At 39.9% G+C, this 22,649-nt stretch overlaps 2 protein-coding genes across 2 annotated transcripts in view; both read right to left on the bottom strand.

The window, feature by feature from the left end:
• Positions 1 to 311: 311 nt before the first annotated feature.
• On the bottom strand, positions 312 to 13,842 carry LOC308103277 (cdc42 effector protein 2-like). Its single transcript, XM_080453196.1, has 3 exons — positions 13,639 to 13,842; positions 5,543 to 5,775; positions 312 to 4,398 (listed from the first exon to the last, which is right to left on the bottom strand). The coding sequence occupies exons 2-3, from the start codon at positions 5,723 to 5,725 to the stop codon at positions 4,051 to 4,053; spliced, it is 531 nt and encodes a 176-aa protein (XP_080309322.1). The 5' UTR covers positions 5,726 to 5,775; positions 13,639 to 13,842; the 3' UTR covers positions 312 to 4,050.
• A 5,479-nt stretch (positions 13,843 to 19,321) lies between these two features.
• Positions 19,322 to 22,649, bottom strand: part of cep170bb (centrosomal protein 170Bb) — a 62,311-nt gene continuing 58,983 nt past the window's right edge. The window contains exons 23-26 of the mRNA XM_080454116.1: positions 21,893 to 21,981; positions 21,315 to 21,408; positions 21,171 to 21,222; positions 19,322 to 19,671 (exon numbers count right to left, since the gene is read on the bottom strand). Of these exons, the coding sequence (XP_080310242.1) occupies positions 19,502 to 19,671; positions 21,171 to 21,222; positions 21,315 to 21,408; positions 21,893 to 21,981 (405 nt within the window). The 3' untranslated portion in view covers positions 19,322 to 19,501. The remainder of the gene's footprint in view (positions 19,672 to 21,170; positions 21,223 to 21,314; positions 21,409 to 21,892; positions 21,982 to 22,649) is intronic.

Here is a 22,649-nt window from a genome sequence, read left to right on the forward strand (position 1 = left end):
ATTCTCCAGCTCTAGGCAACATAGAAGTGGGGGGAACTTTTTTCTTATTTCCACACAACAGCTTTAAGGTGTGTTAATGACATAGTTCAATGTTGAAAATGAGTGGTAATCCCCTTTAATGGCATAAGCACAACTTATTTTTTACTTGTTTCCCACTTTTTTAAAAACAATTGTAGCCTACTTTGCATTACGGTTTAAGCACAGATCATATTCCACTGTATGATATACATATTTAACTTGAACCAAAAATAGTTAGGCCTAATGATTGAACCATTTTGCAATTACAATTGTTTTTAAGAAAAACAGAATGGTCTCTTTATCAAGGCAAGTTTATTTGCAGGCTATACAGCACATGTCAATGAGGCAATTCAAAGTGTTACACAAAATAGTAAGATCATTAAGACAAACACATTATAAAAGGGCATTAATTACAAGTAAAAACATGTATTAAAGGAATAGAAAATAAGGATAAGCTCAAATAAATCTACTACTATGAAACAACGAAGAAAAATAAAATAATAAAATCTGAAGGAGTAGGCCTAATATCAAAAAATTAGTTTTAGATAAGTCGGCCTCCTGGTGGCGCTATAAAAGGCAGATGTGAAAAATGCAGGGCAAAGGTTTGTCCTTGGCCTGTCTAGTGCGCATACAAAGTTATACAATAAGACAATTTAAGGCAGCGGAGACAATAAAAGGCAGCAGCAAACAGAAAATTCTTCCATTTTGATACAAAAGAACTGAGAGTAACATATACAATGTGATATCGTCACTGTCTGTTGGAAACCTTGTAAGCGCAAAACTCTTGGAAATGTAAAGCACACACATACGCACGCGCACGCACACACACACACGTTTTACCCCACAGAGTAATACAAATCCATTAAAGGAACACTTCACCCATGTTCAACCTTATCTTCATATCTTCCTCACTAATATTCATCTTAAGATGCCACCATTTCTGTCTACTCACTCAGAGGAGGACTGTGGACAGTTCAGAAACCCACCCATCATAGGCAGGTTTGGTCATTTCAAACAAGATTTCAAACTTTTTGTATTTTATTAATGGCTTCTATTTCAGCATAATAACTTTCCAGGAAGAGAAAGGCTGCAGTTACTATTAGCTTGGAATCCCATCGATGATGTCACTGGTAGGCAGGTTTCTGTCCACAGCCCCACCAATGAGACACAGAGTGAGTAGACAGAAATAGTGCCATCTTATAATGAGCATTAGTGAGGACCAATTAAATGTAATATATAATGTTGAAAATGGGTAGTGTTCCTTTAACTGTACATGAATCTAAACCTTTTTTACAAAAACAATAAAATATATATATATTTTGAAAAACCTCTTCCTTCCTGTTAGTATTTTTAAGAGACCCTTCACTTTTATGGATACATTTCTTCAGCAGGTATCTGAACAAACACGTTTTCATTATTGCCACATGCGGCGGTGTGTGTGTGTGTGTGTGTGTGTGTGTGTGTGTGTGTGTGTGTGTGTGTGTGTGTGTGTGTGATTCAAGGTGAGGTGTACTGTATATTTCATCTGAACTTGGTTAGGCAATACTTAGTGTCACAGACTACTGCCATGCTATAAAATCCCCAGCGTTAATTTAACAGACCATAAGGGGAATAAAATGCCCATGCGCGTACACGACTATCATGCATTATAGATGTGCTCCCCCACACCCCTGTTACTGAACAAACACTCTATAGCAATATTACTATTATTATCACAACATAGAGCTTTAACCTTTTAACTAAAATGATTGTTGTTAAAACAAACATCACTTCCATCCTTTAAAACCAACTAACAAAAACGCTTTCAATCCCAGTAGACAAACCACAGGATTTGAACCATAACTATTGACTAAAGGGCATGTGGCGGCCATTTTGTGGTGCCACAGATAGAAAACCCATTAATTCTTCCCATAGAGATTTCCGAAAGTATTTATATAAATTATTTTAAATATTATCCAAAACTATTTGAAAACCGCAAAAAAAGGGTATTTATTAAATATTAAAATATTTTCGGACACAGAATCAAATGTTTTATGGTCATGATTCACAAGGAGCCTGGGTGGCTTGGTTCCACGCTTAAAATCATTTCTATACATATTTTCGGAAATCTCTATGGGGAAAAATAATGGGTTTTCTTTCTGTGGCACCACAAAACGGCCACCACTGCTATTAGTCCATGAGCCAGAGCCCCAAAATTGAGCAATGATTATCGAAAGAGTGGGAAAAACCAAACCTATATTAAATTGTTCATAGGGTCAATACGAGTAAATAAATATATGATAACCTTTCCACAGGAGTAGATTTTTCATGGTTATCACACATTTTGTTATTTTCCCCATACGTACATGACAGGTGAAAAAATGACAACATTTAAAAAAGAGTTATCATAATGAAACTTCCTGAGCTGATTACTTACATGAAGACAATGATTTATCATATTACAAGTTTTCTGAAATTGTATATTTAAATATGCAAATTAGGCATTGGGAAAATATGCCCACATTTGCATAACTTTCCAGAATCAACATTGGAACATTGGACAAAGCCAGAGTCGACATACTTATTTCATTTTGTTAAGATGTTGGAGTCAAAGGTTTTTAACGAGGGAATATTCAATATCTGGCTCAATTTTGGGGCTCTGGCTCATGGACTAAATGCCCAATTTGCATTTTTTTTTTGTCCAATGTTCCAATGTTGATTCTGGAAAGTTATGCAAATTTGGGCATATTTTCCCAATGCCTAATTTGCATATTTAAATATACAATTTCAGAAAACTTGTAATATGATAAATCATTGTCTTCGTGTAAGTAATCAGCTCAGGAAGATTCATTATGATAACTCTTTTTTAAATGTTGTCATTTTTTCACCTGTCATGTACGTATGGGGAAAATAACAAAATGTGTGATAACCATGAAAAAGCTACTCCTGTGGAAGGTTATCATATATGTATTTACTTATATTGACCCTATGAACAATTTAATATAGGTTTGGTTTTGCCCACTCTTTCGATAATGAAATCTTGTCTGGCTCATGGACTATATGCCCTATAGGGTTCCAGACACATTTTTCATCAGGAAACGTTTTCCTTTGGGATTTTTAAAAGCTTTAATGTTAGATGATCAGAGACTCCAATGATCCCATCTTAAAGTTGCTTGAGACTCTCACAAGAATTGCAATGTACAAATAAAGTCATTATTGGTTAAATATCTTAAGTTGTGAATAGACAAAGAATTATAATTGTATGTAGTTTTACTTAGATGTACTTTAATAGATCGGCTATTTTCAGCATATGTTACCCCAGAATAGAGATGCTAGGGTTCAAATGGTTAATGTAAAAAAACAATAAAGAAAAAAAGGATTTGGTGGCCCCCCTGTAGTAACTCTGAGGAGCCCCTAGAGGGCCCAGAGACCCCCTGTTGACGACCTAAGGTGTAGAGAATTCAGGAATATTCCCAGCTCCTCATCCAAGCCTGTGTGTACAAATGGAAAGTACAAATGGAAACCAAATAGACCCGTAAGGGTCCACTTTGAAGCAAAATGGACCCCCAGACCACAGCACCATCACCAATTGAGTTGAGTTTGTGGAAACACAAATTCTTGGGTGTACAAATGGAACCAAATGGACACAGAATGATAACCCTTATGGGTGCATTTGGTTCCATTTGCACACTCTCAGAGTTATGGGGGCCCCAGTAGCCTAATGCAGTAAACTGACGGACCTTGACACACTTGTCACACTTTTTTCCCAGTGTGATTTGAAAGCTAATTGGAAGGGGTCTGATGATGCTGATGATGCTGATGATGCTGATGATGATGATGAGGGTGATGATGATGATGATGGTGGTGAGGATGTCTTTATCCACTTAAACTGCAACATCCGTATTGTGGGGAAAGCTTTTGCAGAAAATAGCCGCTCGACAAGCTCACAACGCGTTGTAACGCGCTGTGAGCTTGTCGAGCGGCTATTTTCTGCAAAAGCTTTCCCCACAATAACAAAAAACAGAAACGAACCCAGCATAGAGCCCTGAGGACTTACTGATGTCTGTCCATCACTTGGAGGACATCGTCCAGGATGGAAGGTCCCAGATCAAAGCTCAACGCACAACAAGGGTCCTCGTCCAGGTGAGCTGCATTATGGGTCACCTCTGACTTCATCCGCAGTCCTCCCTCTTCTTCTTCCTCCTCCTCCTGTTGGTCTCCTCTCGCCTCCTGGCTCCTCTCTCCCATACGAGGAGGAGGAATCTTCTCCAGTTCGTCCAGCAGAGGCAGGGAGTGGGACTTCTTGTGTCCAGGAGGAGCCGCCCTCCTCTGCACCTCGTCCGTGGCGGGAAGGAGACGCGGGGGTTTAGGAGGGGCTGACTGGAGGAGGTCCTGGTGGCTCTGGGGGGGAGGTGTGCAAGGTATTTATAGTATAGTATTTATAAAACTCAACAAACAAAAATAAAGAAAACTAGAATTGAAACATTTTAGTTAAATGAAATGAAGATGAGGCTTTACAACAACAAAAAAGAGTAACCAAAACTATAATGTGTGTTTACAAAACTAACTAAATTAATAGATTAAATGTCCTTAGTTTCAGTCTTTGTCAATATTTCATACACAAGACTCATATTTTGGGTGGATATGAAATCTATCTTCCAATACTTAAGCCGTGTCAGTTTTAAGCCCTGTTGTCAAAACGTTGTTAAGGAAGGCCTTCCTTGTCTTTTGTTTGGTATATGCACCTGACTGGATAATCCATTGACACTTCAAACTCCATTTTAACCATGTTAGACTCTTGGAAAACCCACGCCCTTGTTTCTGGTTTCTGATATTGTCCTTCTAATGAATATTTTACTCATAAACACACACGCACACACGCACACGCACACGCACACACACACACACACACACACACACACACACACACACACACACACACACACACACACACAATCTCACATCTGCTCTGGGGCAGTCGTATGTGCGACAAATCATGCTTAGCTGTTATTAGAATGCTTTATTCTTCATGCAAAAATCAATAACAATAGTGCCAAACCTCCAATGATATGTTTACGTGCCCAAGATTTGTCATAAAAGAAAAGACACACTGTTTTTAAAATATAGTCAAAATTTACAAACAGCTTTGTGACTAAAGCCCTATTTGGTTTATCAAGGAAGGGGGCGTGTCTGACTAAATGATTATGAAATGTCAAAATATCGAATCAAGCAACTTAAAAACTGCCTGGGATGCTCACAAAAGCCAGAGTACACAGTAGATAGTTAAAATGATAGTTAAACTAGATTACATTTTTGGGGGAAGCTTTTTTATGCCTTTATTGATTGTACAGTAGGTAGACGGGGAGAGAGAGATGGGGAGTGACAGACAAAGGCCGTCGGAATCGGGACTTGTACCCGCGATGCGCTGTCAGGCTACATTGGAGCCAAGGTGCCCGGACCGCTAGGCCAGTGGTCCAGGCCACCCCAGAAGTGTTTTAGAGTTAAATACCCCTCTAAGTAAAAAAAGTACTTATTCTGTCACTACCTGGAAGGCGGACAGGTCACCGAAGCTGTGGTGTCCCCGTGCGTCCAGGCCGATGTGGGACAGGTGTCTGAAGTCCCCCAGAGGGAGACTGATCATGTTGACTGACAGGAGCTCTCTGCTCTTCGTCTTCCTGGACCAACGCAGGCTGGCTGTCTTCAGGTAGGTGGACGTCTTTAGAGGCATCCTGGCGCGCGCGCGTGTGTGTGTGTGTGATTCCACTGAAGACTGTGAGTCTGCAACACAAATAGCAAGAACATTAGACCCCAAGTCGCCGGGAGGTGAAGGTGGGGTCACACATTGACGACTTCAAAAAGAAAGTTGACTTTTTGCCTTTTTTTGCCTTTTTCAGTGGTGCCAACCACTCCTACACTTGACCGTGTGTGTGGGTCCGGGTGTCCGGGTGTCCATCCGTTTGAGCACGGCCTCAACAGCTGCAGCTGATTGCAACCAGTTACACTAATTAAACAGGAGTGCAACACATGTGCCACTGAAAGACATGCACACACACACAGGCTGGCCACACACACACACACACACACACACACACACACACACACACACACACACACACACACACACACACACACACACACACACACACACACACACACACACACACACACACACACACACACACACACACACACAGTAAAAGTACTTAAAAGAAAGTCAATACATTGAGTAAAAATACTTTTAAATTAGTTTTGTCCAATTATTTACCTGGTCACATGGGCTGTCTTACAAGCTCTATGTACCCAGGTAACATTACCCTTGGAACGGGTTGTTGGCTTTCTCTGAACGCGTGAGTTAAAAGTAGATATTACTCAAACCTGTGTCTTTGATGGTTTTTATTATACTAACATTACAATACGAACATACAACACACTTCAGTCTAGTACTAAAGAACCACTACTATGGAAAGTCAGTCAGTACCACAAGTCAGTACAAGACCCCTAAGTCAGTCTAACTAGTAGTCTCACGTTCTACTAGGTTTAGCCTAATCAGGTTCAGGTATAGTCAGGTATAGCCTAAACAGGTTTAGTCAGTGGTAATAAAACCTAGGAAAGGAAACACAAGCAACACAACAATAAATTACATTACTGACATGAACCTACGCATCAAGTATAAATACATCAGAAATATAATCATCATTACATAATAGTTACATCGTGTAATACAAGCTTTTGCACTTACTGCAGTCTTATCCGCGTCCAAGCCAAATGTCGAATCTGACTTGCTTTGATAACACCCAGATTTTTATATTGTTTCAGTGGAAGCCCCTCCTTTAGGGAGGAGTAACATAAATTTCCCACAAGGCATTTGGGTTCTAGAACCTTCCAGGTTACACTGAGTGGTCTAATCATGCTCTTGCAAGACCCTCTAATCTTCCGCTCGTTAATCATTTCACTGGTCTTTTGTCTAAACACATCGGGTGCCAGAGGTTTATTAAAATATTGTACGTTCAGTGCCTGCTATTCTTCCATCCACTTACGTTGATACGTTTCGTGCTGTAGAAGCCCCGACGCGGAAGTGCATGTAAACAAAGCGTGCGTGCGTGCGAGACGGCGGAGGGTCCCGACTAACGCCTGGAACAATAATATTTCTAACGCGATCCTCCATTGCAGAGTGATCGCCGATCGAAAACGGCTCACTTCCACCACGTTAAAAAGAAATGGAGATATTAAAGAGGTGGTGCCATGGTTTTGCACTTTTTCAGTTTTTCATGTGTCTATGAGGTTGATAGAACTTCATTAAGCCCCCTGGTGGTGTTTTTATGGTGTTTTAGGTCTTCTCTGACTATTTAGAGTTTCTACCTGGAGGCTGAAACCTTGATGGTCAAACGTGCCAATAGAGAAACAGCGCTTTAGTGACACAGTAAAAACATACCCTCCCCCTCATTATCATAACACAACAGGTGTGGGCATGAGGAGGAGGAGGGACTAGGACAGGTGGGTGGTGCTAAGGTGGTGGAGGAGGTGCTAAGGTGAGAACCAGGTATACTTAATGAACTGGAGGCGTGTCCACATAAAAACATAATTTTAACCATTTCTGTACACTGTTTTGAAAAAAATCTTCCTCCTAGTATAACCATAATACCTGATGATTATGTTTTAGGGGGGGGGGGTGGATCACTGAAAATCACGGCACCCCGTCTTTAACACATTGAATGCCAAAAACGGTCCGGACCGTTTTTGAGGGTCCAAACGAGAAGTGCCGAAAACGGTCCGGACCGTTTTTGACCCAATTCTATTTTTATACATGTGGGCCACGTGGGGCGCTAAAACGAAACTTTGACATCACCCAAGGAGTTTCTGAGAAGAAGAGGCTGGATCTGGCTCCATGTAAAAAATCCTTCCGGTCGGCGTTTTCAATGTTATCTCCTTGATTAAAAGCTTAATATCTCCATTTCTTTTTAATGTGGTGGAAACGAGCCGTTTTCGATCGGCGATCACGCTGCAATGGAGGGTCGCGTTGGAAATATTATTGTTCCAGGCGTTAGTCGGGACCCTCCGCCGTCTCGCACGCACGCTTTGTTTACATGCACTTCCTCGTCGGGGCTTCTCACAGCACGAAATGTATAACGCAAGTGGATGGAAGAAATGCTGGCACTCAACGTATAATATTTTAATAAACCTCTGGCACCCAATGTGTTAAGCTTTTAGTCGAGGAGTTAACATTGGAGCGGCCGACCGGAAGGATTTTTGACATGGATCCACAGCCGGCCTCTCCTTCTCAGAGACTCCTTGGATGATCCCAAAGTTTCGTTAGAGCACCCCACGTGGGCATCATGTATTAAAAAAAAAAAATGCCAAAAACGGTCCAGACCGTTTATGGCACCCCCCGCATGGATTCTCAAAAACGGTCCGGACCGTTTTTGGCACACAATGTGTTAAATGACTCAACTCAGGCTGCAGCACTGTTCTCTAATAGTGGCTACTGTCCTTATCTGATCTAATCAATCAACTCTCTCAACACTCTCATGCCCCCCACGGCACATCCTTTGCTTTGGATCCGAGGCCACAGGCCACAATCTGCATATGTTTTTACCTTATTGACTAAACTTTAGTTTATACAATTTTAAGTAAGCAGAAAAATATACACATATAACGTGGCAATAATTATTGCCAAGTATAAATACTAAAAAAATAGATACCATTTTTAAAAATAGTTAAAATGAGTGAAAATATGTAAAAAAATACTTTAAAGTAGCTAAAATTAGAAAAATACTTAAAAGATGTTACAATGAGTAAAAATACTTAAAAATCATCAAAGTCTGTAAAAAGTAACTAATTTAAGTAAAACCCTTTGAAAGTTACTAAATTGCATAAAAATACTTGCGCACGCACACGCACACACACACACACACACACTAAAATGACCCATCAACAATTTGAGTAAAAGTACTTTAAGTACTTAAAAGTTACTTTGGTGATTACAAATATTTAGAAGTAAATACATTTAGTAAAAATACTTAAAACGAGTAAAAATACTTAAAAGATGTTTCTGCCATCTTAAAGTTATTTTAAAGCAGTCTTAGGCTAATAATAGCTTAATGAAATGAACTCATCGAAGGCACCACTCACTTCACACTGGGTGTGATTTATTTGCCTTCTCATTAAGCCTGTATTCTTTGTTTTTCATATCCTGTGAATGCGTCTTTCTTTTTTTTTTATGTTCTGGCAACAGATACCGTATTAAGCTATGCTTCCATTTAAAATAGTGTACAGAAACCCTTTTCCATTGATCAGACATACAATCAGCAGGAAGCACAGCGTTGTAAACATATTTTCTAAGCAATATTCCTATACAAGTCATTTTGAAATTGCACTTTCCTACTGTCTGTTTCTCCTACGCTGACTCACTCTCAGCTGTCCTACTGTCTGTCTCTCCTACGCTGTCTCACTCTCGGCTGTCCTACTGTCTGTCTCTCCTACGCTGTCTCACTCTCAGCTGTCCTACTGTCCTACTGTGTACTGACTTTCCGATATCTGTCTCAGAGATGAATATTTCAAGGAATGAATAAAGCAATAATGTCAACCATTGTCAACATGTCATTGTCGTGACATAATCCTGCTGACATTCCTGGATGAATAACTGTTGCCAGTGGTTGGAACAGGAACCTGCTCTTCCAGTATCATTGTGTAAACACACGACTGACATTCCATACCAGCGTCAAATTCTCCTCCTCATTGATGGGATATGAGCTCGTGGCAGTACACATCACTAGGGCAGCTTTTCCATGCCACCAACCCCCTAACCCAGTGGTTTGAAACGCTTTTCATATCAAGGTCCATTATTTATTGGGCATATGAGCCATTTGATGAGAGTTATCCTCTCAGACCCAGGACTTAGAATATTCTGTTGTTGTTGGATAAGATTCTGTCCACAATTCCATGCTGTATTGATGTTGGTACCATAGGAGAGATAACAGGCAAACGTTGATCAAAATAGCAATCCTTCTACATTCTCTCTGTGTGTTCTTGTAAATTAAGCAATGCAGATGTTCAACTATAATTTAACTCTTGAGAGCGTAAAATGAATGGACCCATAAGGGTCCATTTGGTTACCAACTCTGGAACCCCCTCAAGGACCACTGGTAGTCCCCGGACCACTGGTTGAGAACCACTGCCCTAACCCATTAAGACCTGAGGCCGATTCCACAAATGCCTTCTAAATCAGTAGTTCACAGACTTTCAAGATTTTTTCAAAAATATTAAAAAAATAGCAGTTGTACAAGGTCGCAGCACGGCTATTTTCGACTAGCCAACACAAAAATCTAAAATTACACAGATGCTTTCCCGGTTTTAATGGGCTAATAACCTGAGGGCCCTATCTTCCACCTTATGCCTTATGCCCAAACTTTTTTTTTAACTTACATTTTTATCCCACGATTTTGTAACCCTATTTTTTACACCCAGTGCCAATTGTCTATGTAATCCTGGGCACTACCTTCCCTCTGCCAACCTAGGGAGGCCAGGGCCGAGCTCATGCCTCCTTCAATGCATGAGAGCCAACTGACCTTCTTGTCACCTGACAGGGGAGAGTTTCCCTGGTTGGACGTAGCGCGTGGAAGGAACACGTTATTCCAACCAGTTCCCTTCCCCTCCATCAGGCGCCCCGGCTGGCCAGTGGGAGGCAGTATAGTGACCAGGATTACTGCATATTTTTTTGTGAGGGTACCTACCCTATGCCCAAACTTAAGGCTTTTTTTGTATTACTATTTTTAAAAACGTTTTAAAATAGTGAAAATAGCCGACTTTTAAGCTCACAACACGTCGATGTAGACCGGCTATTTTCACTATTTTAAAATGTTTTTCAAAATAGTAAAAAACAACAACTAATAAGTTAGGCATATGGCTTTAGATAGGGCCCTATGTGTCTCTGGCTGGGCCACCCCATTTACTCCAAAATAGCTTGAAAAATAGGTGGTTTTGAATGTTAAATGTCACAAAAAATTGGTTCTGTCTGAGCAGAACTGATCTTGATATATCATCCCGTGTACTGTGGCTTGAACCTAATCAATTAATTGCATTAAAAAATTATAATAAATAAACAAACAAAAAAGCTTTTAGATCTGCTGTATTGTGGACAAATATTTTTGGAAGTTTTAGGGGGGAATTAAAAAAAAGAAGATGATTAGAAAATAATGAAATGCCCATTTAGGGTTGAAAGTGATTAAACTGGCACAATAATATTCTGAATAGATGTAGATGGTGGCAGAGGTGAGTTGAGTACAAGGGGGAAGCAGGAGGCTGTCATGGCCAAACCCTCCCACCCCCTCCACAAAGAAATAGTAGGGTGGCTGTGGACCACTGCATACACATCAACCCATATTTAAGGTAGCTATGCTTGCTCAGGGACACATGAACACACATTGAGCACATTGCACACATTGTGTACAATAGGTACCTCATGATGTCATCATGGTTTCATATGTTTATAGGCAGTTTCTTTATGTTCTTGTGTGTTGCATATAATCGTTCGGATGAATCAAACACACAGTTGATGCTTGGTTACTACCACCTCATGTACTCGAAATATTATAATAATTATGGGTAAATCAATCAACCGGCATCACTAAATATCAAATGAAACAAAGACAGTGTTGTTACATTACACATATTACACTGTAATCCATCTGTAACACAACCTCAACTGTTTGAATTTCATGCCAATGTTTGATAAAAGTTATGTGAATCTGACAGCATCACTATGTCTCTGATGTCTCTGACACACGCACGCACGCACGCGTGTGCGTGTGCGTGTGTGTGTGTGTGTGTGTGTGTGTGTGTGTGTGTGTGTGCGTGCAAAACACACTGTTCTTCAACACACACTGAATTATTTTTGCAATAGATGTTGTCCAAAACTCACACAAATCAGTACATGTTATCTCTGGAGTCTTTCAATGAATCATTCAGATTTTTTCCATTCCATTTAAATTAAATTGCCTTCCAAAGCTTACTGTCATATTATTTATGCATTATTCATTCATTCATTTAGTTAGTTATTCATTCATTCAGTTTTTTTTACTGGGTGAATTGGTCAGACTTTCTTTTTCTTTTACAATACATAGGCAGACAGACGGCTATATCCTATTTATTAGAATGTTGTCAGTGTGAAATATGATAGTAAAGTACTAATGCATTTTTTTTTTGTCAAAGAGGCAGTCTTTAACGTTTCTTGGTTTATAAACAATGGACTGAAAGCAAACTAAATGATAACGAGTACAAGTTCAATTCATATCGTATGAATTACGTTTTAATGGTTGAACTACAGCAGTGGGTCTCAAAATGGGCTCCAGGGACTCTTACAGGTCTGTAACTCAGACTCTATAACTGACAGTATAGAAATGGAACCAATTGGACCCTTACAGGTCTGTAACTCTGAGAGTGTACAAATGGAACCAAATTTGGACCCTTACGGGTCTGTAACTCTGAGAGTGTACAAATGGAACCAAATGGACCCTTACGGGTCTGTAACTCTGAGAGTGTACAAATGCAACCAAATGGACCCTTACAGGATCTGTAACTCTAAACTTGTACAAATGGAACCAAATGGACCCTTACTCTGCAACAGTATGCCTTCATTATAAATCAGGACAAACTATTTCACCCTCTCTGTCTCTGCCAGATGGATATCTGATAGTGGCTTAAACCACATTCCTTTAGTTTAGACAGTCCAACAGGTAGAGTTACACCACAGCACAATGAGAGAGAGAGAGAGAGAGAGAGAGAGAGAGAGAGAGAGAGAGAGAGAGAGAGAGAGAGAGAGAGAGAGAGAGAGAGAGAGAGAGAGGGGTGGGGGGAGGGATATTCATTCATTTATATCTATTTGTTCAATTCAAGTATGTAAACAAAGTCAAACATGCACTGTCGTTTTAAATGAACTCATTTGTTATTTATCATTTGTTGTCACACATGATAATAATTATATAAAAAAATACATATTGTGTTATTAATTATCTATTTACCTTGCCCTATGGTTACGCCTTATGTACACATCTGGATGTGATGCTATCATTTTTTCTAATCTCATGTACATATCTGCTACTGCATATCATCACTGTCATGTGGAAACCTTGTCCAAACTGTTATTTTTCAGGAAATGGGAAAAAAGAACCTGTGTTCCAATGGATCCAATGTAGTTATTATTTAGTCACAAGCTCTTTTCATTGGGTCAATATTTATAACACACACGCACACACACACACACACACACACACACACACACTTATAGTACTTCTACTTAAAGAAGTACTACTTCAAATTAAGTAAAAATGTCAAATCTACAGTACAAACTTACAGCATGTCGCATCACGACTTATTATTTCGGACAGAAACCTTGTGTATCCATATTTTAACTTTTTATGTAATTTTTTTCATAAATTATAATGTCCTATTATCCTATTAATTATAATAGTGCCACACAAAAGTAGCTTGTATATCGTCTATTTTTGCTTTTGCTTTGAATCTTGAAAAGTACAAAGAAAGAACAAGTTTTGGACACACCCAACAGCGACATATTATCATTATTATCATTATTATTATAATTTTTTGCTTAGCTTAGCTTAGCATTTGAATGCTGGGCATACATACCTGTACAGGTAGCCTATGAGTCTGAACCCATAGACAGTGGCTGCTGTTGAGTTACACCCAGTATGTCCAGGATATTAGTTCTTCAGTACAGGAGTATTGTCCAGTGAGTACTTCAGTACACCGTTGTCCAGTATATGTCTGTTCCTGTACACCAGTATGTGTGTGTTTGACTATAGTTTCCACATGCCCACGCGTACTCACACACACACACACACACACACACACACACACACACACACACACACACACACACCTTATAACCTTACCTACAGTATGGCTCTTAAGAGGCGGGTTACCTGGAATGATCTCAAGCCACACCCCAGTCTGAGTTGAGCGTGCGTGCGTGCGTGCAAGCGAGCGAGAGAGAGATGATGACATTCAGTTGCAGCACTGGTGACTCCTAGTACAGGTCGCTATCTGTTGCAAGGCAGAAAAACACATGAATAAAGATATTCATTCTTCAAATTCTTCAATCAATCCAAATTCTTCAGACATTGTTCTCTCCCAGCCCTAGCCATGGTTCACATGACGCTCGTCTGCCACAAGCGTCATGGAGCCGAGTCCCTGGTTTTCGATTTACATTAAATGAGTTACATTGCCAACTCTCACATGTACATAAACGTTCAGATTTGAAATATAAAGTGCTTACCCAAGTGCCACATATGTTACAAGGCGATCGGTACCGCGATAGTTAAAAGTTAGAAGTACCCGTATCTCCTGTATTGTTCAATAAAAAGCATTTTAATGTGATCGCCGGCCATTTTCTCCAAATTTTCTCTGTTGCTTTCAACTATGCGACACTAATGGTTGGGAGGTGTATTGCACTCTGATACATTACAAAAAAAGAAAAGAAAATGGCCGGCAATGGAATTAAAATGCTCTCTCTCTCTCTCTCTCTCTGAAAAATGAATATTTCTGACCAGAACTTTATAGTTTTGGACATTCCCAGAACATTTTTTAAAAACTTTTCTAGGTGTGCTCTGCCTTCATGGACCATCCTGCTCCGCAGCCTCCTCCCAGTTGCTGAGGCTGAAGCGACACTTTCTCAGGTGGGTTTTAGATCCAACCTAATTGGATCTAAACCCGGGTACATTCCAGCCATGTGGTTTTGGATCCTACGCAGTACTTTAAACTGTAACACAGTCCTTCTCAAAGTGTGGTCAGGGGACCCCAGCGGTCCTCCAGGGGGAGTGAATATATTGCATCAAAATAAATTAAAAGATCTTTAACCAGCTTATCAGAATGCTTGTTACATTAAAAATCATGTCTGCCTAAGGGCAGGTACACACTGCAGGACCTTAAAGTGGTCGGAGGGTCATCTGATCGTTAAGCATAACACACTGCAGGAGTTTATTTCTTGAAATCGGCTGTCATAATATCGTTGTGGTTTTCACAACACGATTGATCCCCGACAAGGGCTGACACACTGTAGGATAGTTCACTAGGATCTCCAGAGTCAGACCCAATACATACATTTGTGTTTATTCCAATTCATTTTAATCGATGTATCCCGTGATATGCCTCTCTCCCTCTCCCTCTCCCCCCCCTCTCTCTCTCTCTCTCTCGCACGTCAAGTGCACTGAAGCAGTCAGTGACAGTGCTGCCATGTCCGCTTATTATAAGCGACTTTGGGATTGTTTTTCTGTAAAGTTGCTTGAAAGTGTAGTTGTTTTTTGGCCTTGTTTCCTAATGTTGTTTGAACCAGTTGTTCTCAAACATTTTCATGGCAAGGACCCCCAAATTAATAATAATAATTAATTGTCCGCAGAGGCGCAGACCTCCCCCTTCTGAAAATATGTTGTGCCATAGACCCCCATACAAGATCTGTGTGGATTTGGAAAATATTCCACAATTCCCCCCCCCCCCCCCCCCAAAATGTCTTCTTTAAAAATAGCCTATCTACAACGTGAGCTTGTAGATTGTCTATTTTCAAGTATCCAATGTATTTGTATATAGGCTTAAAGTGCTCATTTTCACAAACCTGGTTGCTTATTTCTCTCGCAAAATCTGGCAACACTCACAGACAAGGACACACACACACACATCGCTCGCTCTCTGTGTCTTTCTCTCTCTCTCTATCTCTGTGCAATAGTCTCAAATAAACATCCCCCCTTCAAGCACACTCGCTCACTCTCATTCTGTTTTATAATAATGTTTAACTTAATACAGGACTGGACGGTAACTATGCGGGGGATCTGTTTGTTGTGGTCAGGTCCACCGACCTTCCATAGCCACGGTGGCTGTAATGTGCTCTCATTGGCTGTAGCGTGCATCTCCTCGCAAGGTGGTCGCAGCTCCTTTCATACTGTACGATATTGTCTGCTGTCCTGTCTGGGACACATCTGAATATCTAACATGGTAGTTATCTGAAAACGGTCGGAAAGCCATCGCAGAGCGGACAATCGCGGCCACATCGTCTCGCGGAACCTTTCACACACAGCGAGCATTAGCTCGCCGATCAAAGGCCGATCTGTGTCAGATCAGGAGGTTTTGTCGGCGAGCGCCAAAAAAGGTCGGCGACAGCAATATCGTACCAAATATCCTGCAGTGTGTACCTGCCTTAAGTCAAAAAGTTAGCCTCATAGCATAATTGCCTACGTGATTTTAGGAATGTAACAAGCATTCTGATAGGCTGAGGACATATACAGGCAATAAGGCACAATGAAGCATCAGTGTTAGGAGAGTAGAGTTAGGCAGAAATGTCAAATTGGCCAAAAAATAACAAATGGCAATTATGCTATGAGGCTAACAATATGCATTTGGCTGCGGACCCCCATCTGAAAATTTGAAGATTTATAATTCAAAACACTTTCAAGATTAAAAAAGGAAATGTTAAAAAATAGCAGATGTACAAGCTCGCAGCAGGGCATGAAGTGACACGCTGTGAGCTTGAATATATCTGCTATTTTTGAGAACCACTGTTCTAAAACAATGTTCTAAATCCTAATTTTCTAAAAAACAAACAAACATACAGTATATAGCTAAAATGACACAGATGCTTTCCGGGTTTTAAAGGGTTAAAAAGTTTGAGAACCAGCGCTGTAACAAACCATGTCTGATACACAACAAAGATGAACGCACCAATTTCACTGCTGGCTGCCAAGTTGCGTCTGCTACAGCAGTGCTTCTCTAACTTTCTCATGTCAAGGACCCTCAAATTGATACATATTAGCCCGCGGACCCCCATTTGAAAAGATATGCCAGGAACCCCCAAATATAGAATATTTCTAAGGTGTGGTTAATTTCAAGGAACCCCACTTTGATAGGCATTAGACAGTCAGACAGACAGACCAGTAAATAACTCCCACTTGTGTTGCCTGCATGAAATCAGTTTATTACAAATAATATGGTGATGTACACTGTAAATGACAGAGACATTTTAATTTTCACTTCCATCCATGAATAGTAACCCTGGAAGGATATGATTCTATTAAAAACAAATTAATAATAACCAACAGTGAGGTTGTTTACATTGCAACAAAAATCAAGTCAAACACCAATCACCTCTAGCAGCAGCAGTTACATCATCACAACGCGTTAGCCAATCAGATGTCCGTTCTGGGGTAGGCGATTGAATCATACACAGTTACATTCCCGTTGGTTGTAGAAAATACAATGACACCTTAAATGAAAATAAATATAAATAAATACATAAATACATAAATACATAAATACATAAATACATAAATAAATGAATGAATGAATAAAAAACTGCAATCACATTGACGAGGTTTCCCTCAAATGAAGAAAGGAAAAAAGTGCACGTTCGGTGACTGAACATCAACTGTGAGATGAACAACACACACACACACACACACACACACACACACACACACACACACACACACACACACACACACAGAATTTTAGGACATAACCGGTGGATGGACAGAAGCTGAAGCCTAATTTGTACTTGAAAAAAAAAAAATGTTTGACTAAGTATGAATTAGGCCTTACTCTGATGAAGTTTAAAGGTTACAACTTTAGACCGGGAAGGGTGTGGGTGGGTTCAAATCCTTTGCTTGGGAAAAGAGACACATACATTTTGTCTCAACGTATGCGAGCAATCTTAAGAGTAGATTGTACTTCGTCTCATGTAATAATTGCATTCATTCTGTTTTCAGAAGGCTTTGAGTTAGTTTTCACTTTAACAGACATGTTGACATTCTCGACTCGCAACAATCAACATCAAACCTACAATCAGACGCATGAGGAAAAAAATAAAGAGAAATTACACGTTATGATTCATATTTCCTCTGATCATATCTTCAGTGTTCTGTTCAAACAGATTATCAAAGCACAAATCAAACACGTCATCAAGAATATTATTATTTTTACACAATCCACTAACTGTACTACTGCAGAGCGAGTAAATAGTTGCAACTTCAGTTTCATATTTCAGCCTAAATGTTACTGAGGATCTTGTGCGATATGGAAGCGGTTGTAGTGTTTATTTTTTACATTTTTTGTTCAGTGCCATGGCTATATAAATGATAGCGTCATAATTAATAATAGCATCATAATCACATGGCTAAATTTACATTATGCTACAGAATCCCATTCATATTCAACTCAAGTATTCAGTTCCTGTTATGTTTCTTTATATCAACAACTGGATTAATATGTTATCATATGTAACGTTGACCCCTGACCCCGGAAAGATTTATGCCTGGTTTATATTTTATCGTATGATGGTGTCGCGCAAATAGCAGATCTACAAGTTACAAGGCGTTCCTGCAGCTATCGCCTGACTTTCTCAACGAGCAAGTAAACGACTAAGTTACCACGGGAACCGGCATCTTTCTGTTGCCATGACTACTGTACAGCAGGAAGCAGAGATTGACACAAAGCCACAGGAAACGCAGCGGCAGCTTATTCAAGATGGAATAAGACTGTAAGCACATTATGAATGATTATTCTGATACTGTATGTCTGTATGTAAACATAGCGCCCATCATCATTATTATATCATATTGCTGTCAGGCAGAAACCTTGTATCTTCATATTTAAACTTTAGATTTTTTTTTTTTTCATTAATGCCCTACTTTGTAATACAAGATTGTTGCACAAAAGTAGCAAAAATAGCCCCTCAAGCTCACCAAGTGTCGCGATGTCAGCTTGTATTCGGCATTTTTTGCAATTTTAGATTTTTTTTTGTTGAAAAAGTTATTACGTGTCTGCGAGTGTGTGTTTTATAAATATTGAACCAATGAAAAGTATTAACAAGAGCTTGTGGCTAAATAATAACTACATTGGATCCATTGGAACAGAGGTTCCTTGTTCTATTTCCTGAAAAGTTACGTTAAGACCTACTAAGGTTTCCACCAGACAGCGACGATATACATTATTATGATAAAACACCATCAGATACAGGGATGAGCTGTTGTATTCTATTGAGCCCATTAAGACCGGGAAAGCATCTGTGTCATTTTAAGATTTCTTTGGGCTATTCAAAAATAGCAGATCTACAAGCTCATAGTGCGGCACCGAGTGCCGCACTATGAGCTTGTAGATCTGCTATTTTTGAAAAATCGTGAACATTTTTGCAAATCTTTGAATGTATATTTTTTAAAGCGAACATTTGTAAAACATTTTGTTCCAGGGATCCGCAGAGGCAAAGGTTTGAGTTACAAATGTTCGCTTTAAAAAATATATATATATTCAAAGATTTGCACAGATTTTCACAAAAAAAAAAAAAAATAGCAGATCTACAAGCTATGCCAAAGAAATAGAATAGAATAAATAGAATAGAAATCTAAAATGACACAGATCTTAACGGATTAGTGACGTTTATGGTAGGACTATCGTCGCTACCCTCATCATGACCTGGCGTTTGTCCTTGCAGAGCAGAGTGCTGTGTGGTTTAGGCCATATGTTGGCCTCCGTTGGGTCCTCGGGGTGATCTCTTGGCGTGTTCGTTGGCATTGGAAGGACTGCCGCGGGCCCCTGTGGCCCCCGGGGGCCGGCTGCTCCCTGGCTGTTTCTTCTCCTTGGAGGAGGGCCGAGGCTGGGGCTCCACGATGGTGTTTATGACTGTAGAGAGGAGCATTCACATATCAATACACTCAGTGGTGGAGGAAGTACTCAGATATTTTACTTAAGTAAAAGTAGCAATACCACAATATAAAAATACTCTGTTACAAGTAAAAGGCCTGTGTTCAGAATGTTACTTGAGTAAACGTACAAAAGTATTGGCATCAAAATATACTTTAAGTACCAAAAGTAAGAGCACTAAACTGTTGAACGCGTCGTATTGTGACGCGTTGTGAGCTTGTAGATCGGCTATTTTCAAATAGCCTATGTATAAAACAGGGCTAAAGGGGTTAATGAATGTTTTATGATATAATCATTTTTATCTGCAAAGTAACCAGTAACTAAAGTTTTCAAATAATTGTAGTGGAGTAAAAATACAATATTTGTCTCTGAGATGTAGTGAAGTAAAAGTAAATGTACTGAAAACTGGAAATACTCCAGTAAAAAGTTTTACTTAAGTACAGCATTTGAGTAAATGTACTCAGTTACTTTACACCACTGAATACACTCAATTATTACATGATCACGTAATCGCAATTTATTGGAGATAAATTCACAAAAAAATGTTTGCATAATCGTCATAATCATCATTTCCATGTTGAAAATGTTCAAATATGTTCAAACATTCAAAACGCGTGACGATGTGATGCGTTTTGAGCTTGTAGATAGTCTATTTCCACTATTTGTGTTTTTTTTTGGTAATAGTTATTTGTCATATCTGCCCTGTACACCTTTTGTTTACGAAGCCAAACAGAAATGTTCAACGACAGGAACACAATCAAATTGTTAATCTTAATTTTATTTGAGTGACAATGAATCGTCAAGTAAAATGTCATAATGGTGACAGCCCTCCACTCATATCACTACAACTGGGATTCCACCAATTCGGTTTACTCACTCTCTGTCTCCTTGGAGGGGTGTGGACAGTTCAAAAACCTGCCAACCAATGACATCACGGATGGGGATTCCAAGCCAATGAAAAACTACAGCCATTCTCTTTCTCAAAAGGTTAGCATGCTGAAATGGAAGCCATTGTTCTGGCATCTATAATAAAACAATCATTTAAGAAGGCAGGTTTCCTCCTCTGAGACACAGAGTAGACAGAGCATTCATTAGTGAGGACCAATTATACCAAGATAAGGTTGAACATGGGTGAAGCGCTCTTTAAACAAAATGCTATTAAAATGTGTCAAGTTTCTAATTGTGGTTGTTGAGAAGCAGGCTGACTCTATTGAACTCTATTGAATTCCATTGAACTACATATACTCGATTGAACTCTACTGAATTCTATTGAACTTTACTGTATATAATCTATTGAATTCTACTGAATTCTATTGAATTCTACTGAATTCTATTGCATTTTATTGAACTCTATTGGATTCTATTGAATTCTATTGAATTCTATTGGACTCTATGGCACTCTATTGAATTATATTGAACTCTATTGGATTCTGTTGAACTCTATTGGATTATTTTGAACTCTATTGAATTGTATTCACCTTCCAGCTGCCTCTGGACTCGTCTCAGCTCTTTGAGAATGGAGCTGATTTCCTGTTGGACGACACAAGACAATTGCATTAAAAAGACTTTGATAAAGTGACAAACTGACATAAACGGACACAATGCCATCACTTCAGTCCGACCTTATTGGAGGTCTTCAGAATGGGGACTTCATTCTCCGTGTTAATTTTGGCTTCAATCTCCTCCCAGACCTCCATCTTGTTATGGAACAAAACCCTGAAAGGACACATAACAGTCAACGCAAATTAGAGTACTCTATTACATCTAGCAGCAGTGCAGGAGTAGTGCCTCGCTCAACGACAGTTTGATAGCAGGGATTAAACATGGGACAGTCACTCTAAAAGTGAGGAAACAGCCAGCACACAATGAATGTCCTTTTCACATGGTTTTATTTGCCTCTCACGGACAGAAACAACGGACGCATACAAACCAAACATGTCTTCCTCAGCGTTGATCACTTTTATGATAATTATTATTGAGCCTGCACCTTAATGCCTTTTACTTAATCTGGAGTGTTGTGGGCATAATTTCTCAGTCACTCTAGCCCTCAGTTAAAAAAATATGACCCGTTCTCGTTATAGTTGCCATTAAAACAGGAAAAAAGTATATAGGGCTCACGTAAGTGGTTAAGGATATTGAGAGAAGTTGAGACAGTGTACACGTACGTGGTCACGTCCTACTTGCTGTTGTGAAGACTTACTTCATTTTGTCAGCCAGTTGTTCAGTGTTCTCCCTGATGGCTTGGGACAGCTGTGACACCGGGTTCAACATCAGGTTATCCAGAATCACCTGGAGGGAGGGGTTAGACGAGAAACGTATCAAACCAACCCACAGTGCCAAACATTACATTCACGCTCTGTTCAGATGGATACAGTGCAGTGGGCTGTATTGTTCTAACAAGGATAGCTGGGGAAGAGGAGTGCTTGTTTTTTCTCAACTTAACATCCTGCATACGTGCTACAACAAAATGCATGGCTTTTGAAAATCAACAAAGCAGGAAAATCAACAAAGCAGGCACGCCGACAGCAAGGCTTTTGGAGGCTCTGAGCGAGGCTCAAAGGCGCCCGAGCAGCCGATGACCTCGTGCCCTGACAAGCGCGCCGCTTGAGTTGACAAGCCGTGGTGGGGGACGGAACAGGTGATATCACATGAAAATAAACAAGCAATTCCTTCCCTCCGTCTCAGCCAGTTACATGACGGCCATCCTGGGTTAAACATGTTCTACAGCAGGACAAAGAGCAGGCACTACTGTCGTCTGACTGTACGCCCAACACTTCCTGTTGAACCATGGACCTCTGCTACACACATCATCACTACCAGGACGTAATATGGTGACGAGTTGGTCAAAATCTGACCAAGCGTTAGATGTTTGACGCGACGGGCTTCCCTGTCACGCTGCTTTTCACCATTCCACTTCACATGACAATGAAATGTGGAGTTGCGTACACATATTCTGG

This window comes from Gymnoscopelus braueri (assembly GCF_963280865.1).
Source record: "Gymnoscopelus braueri genome assembly, chromosome: 16".
Lineage (NCBI taxonomy): Eukaryota > Metazoa > Chordata > Actinopteri > Myctophiformes > Myctophidae > Gymnoscopelus > Gymnoscopelus braueri.

Coding starts and splice junctions, on each gene's coding strand:
- LOC308103277 (XM_080453196.1), bottom strand. CDS start 5,725: ATGCCTCTAAAGACGTCCACCTACCTGAAGACAGCCAGCCTGCGTTGG. Junction 4,399..5,542: donor GTGACCTGTCCGCCTTCCAG/GTAGTGACAGAA, acceptor CCTCCCCCCCAG/AGCCACCAGGACCTCCTCCA.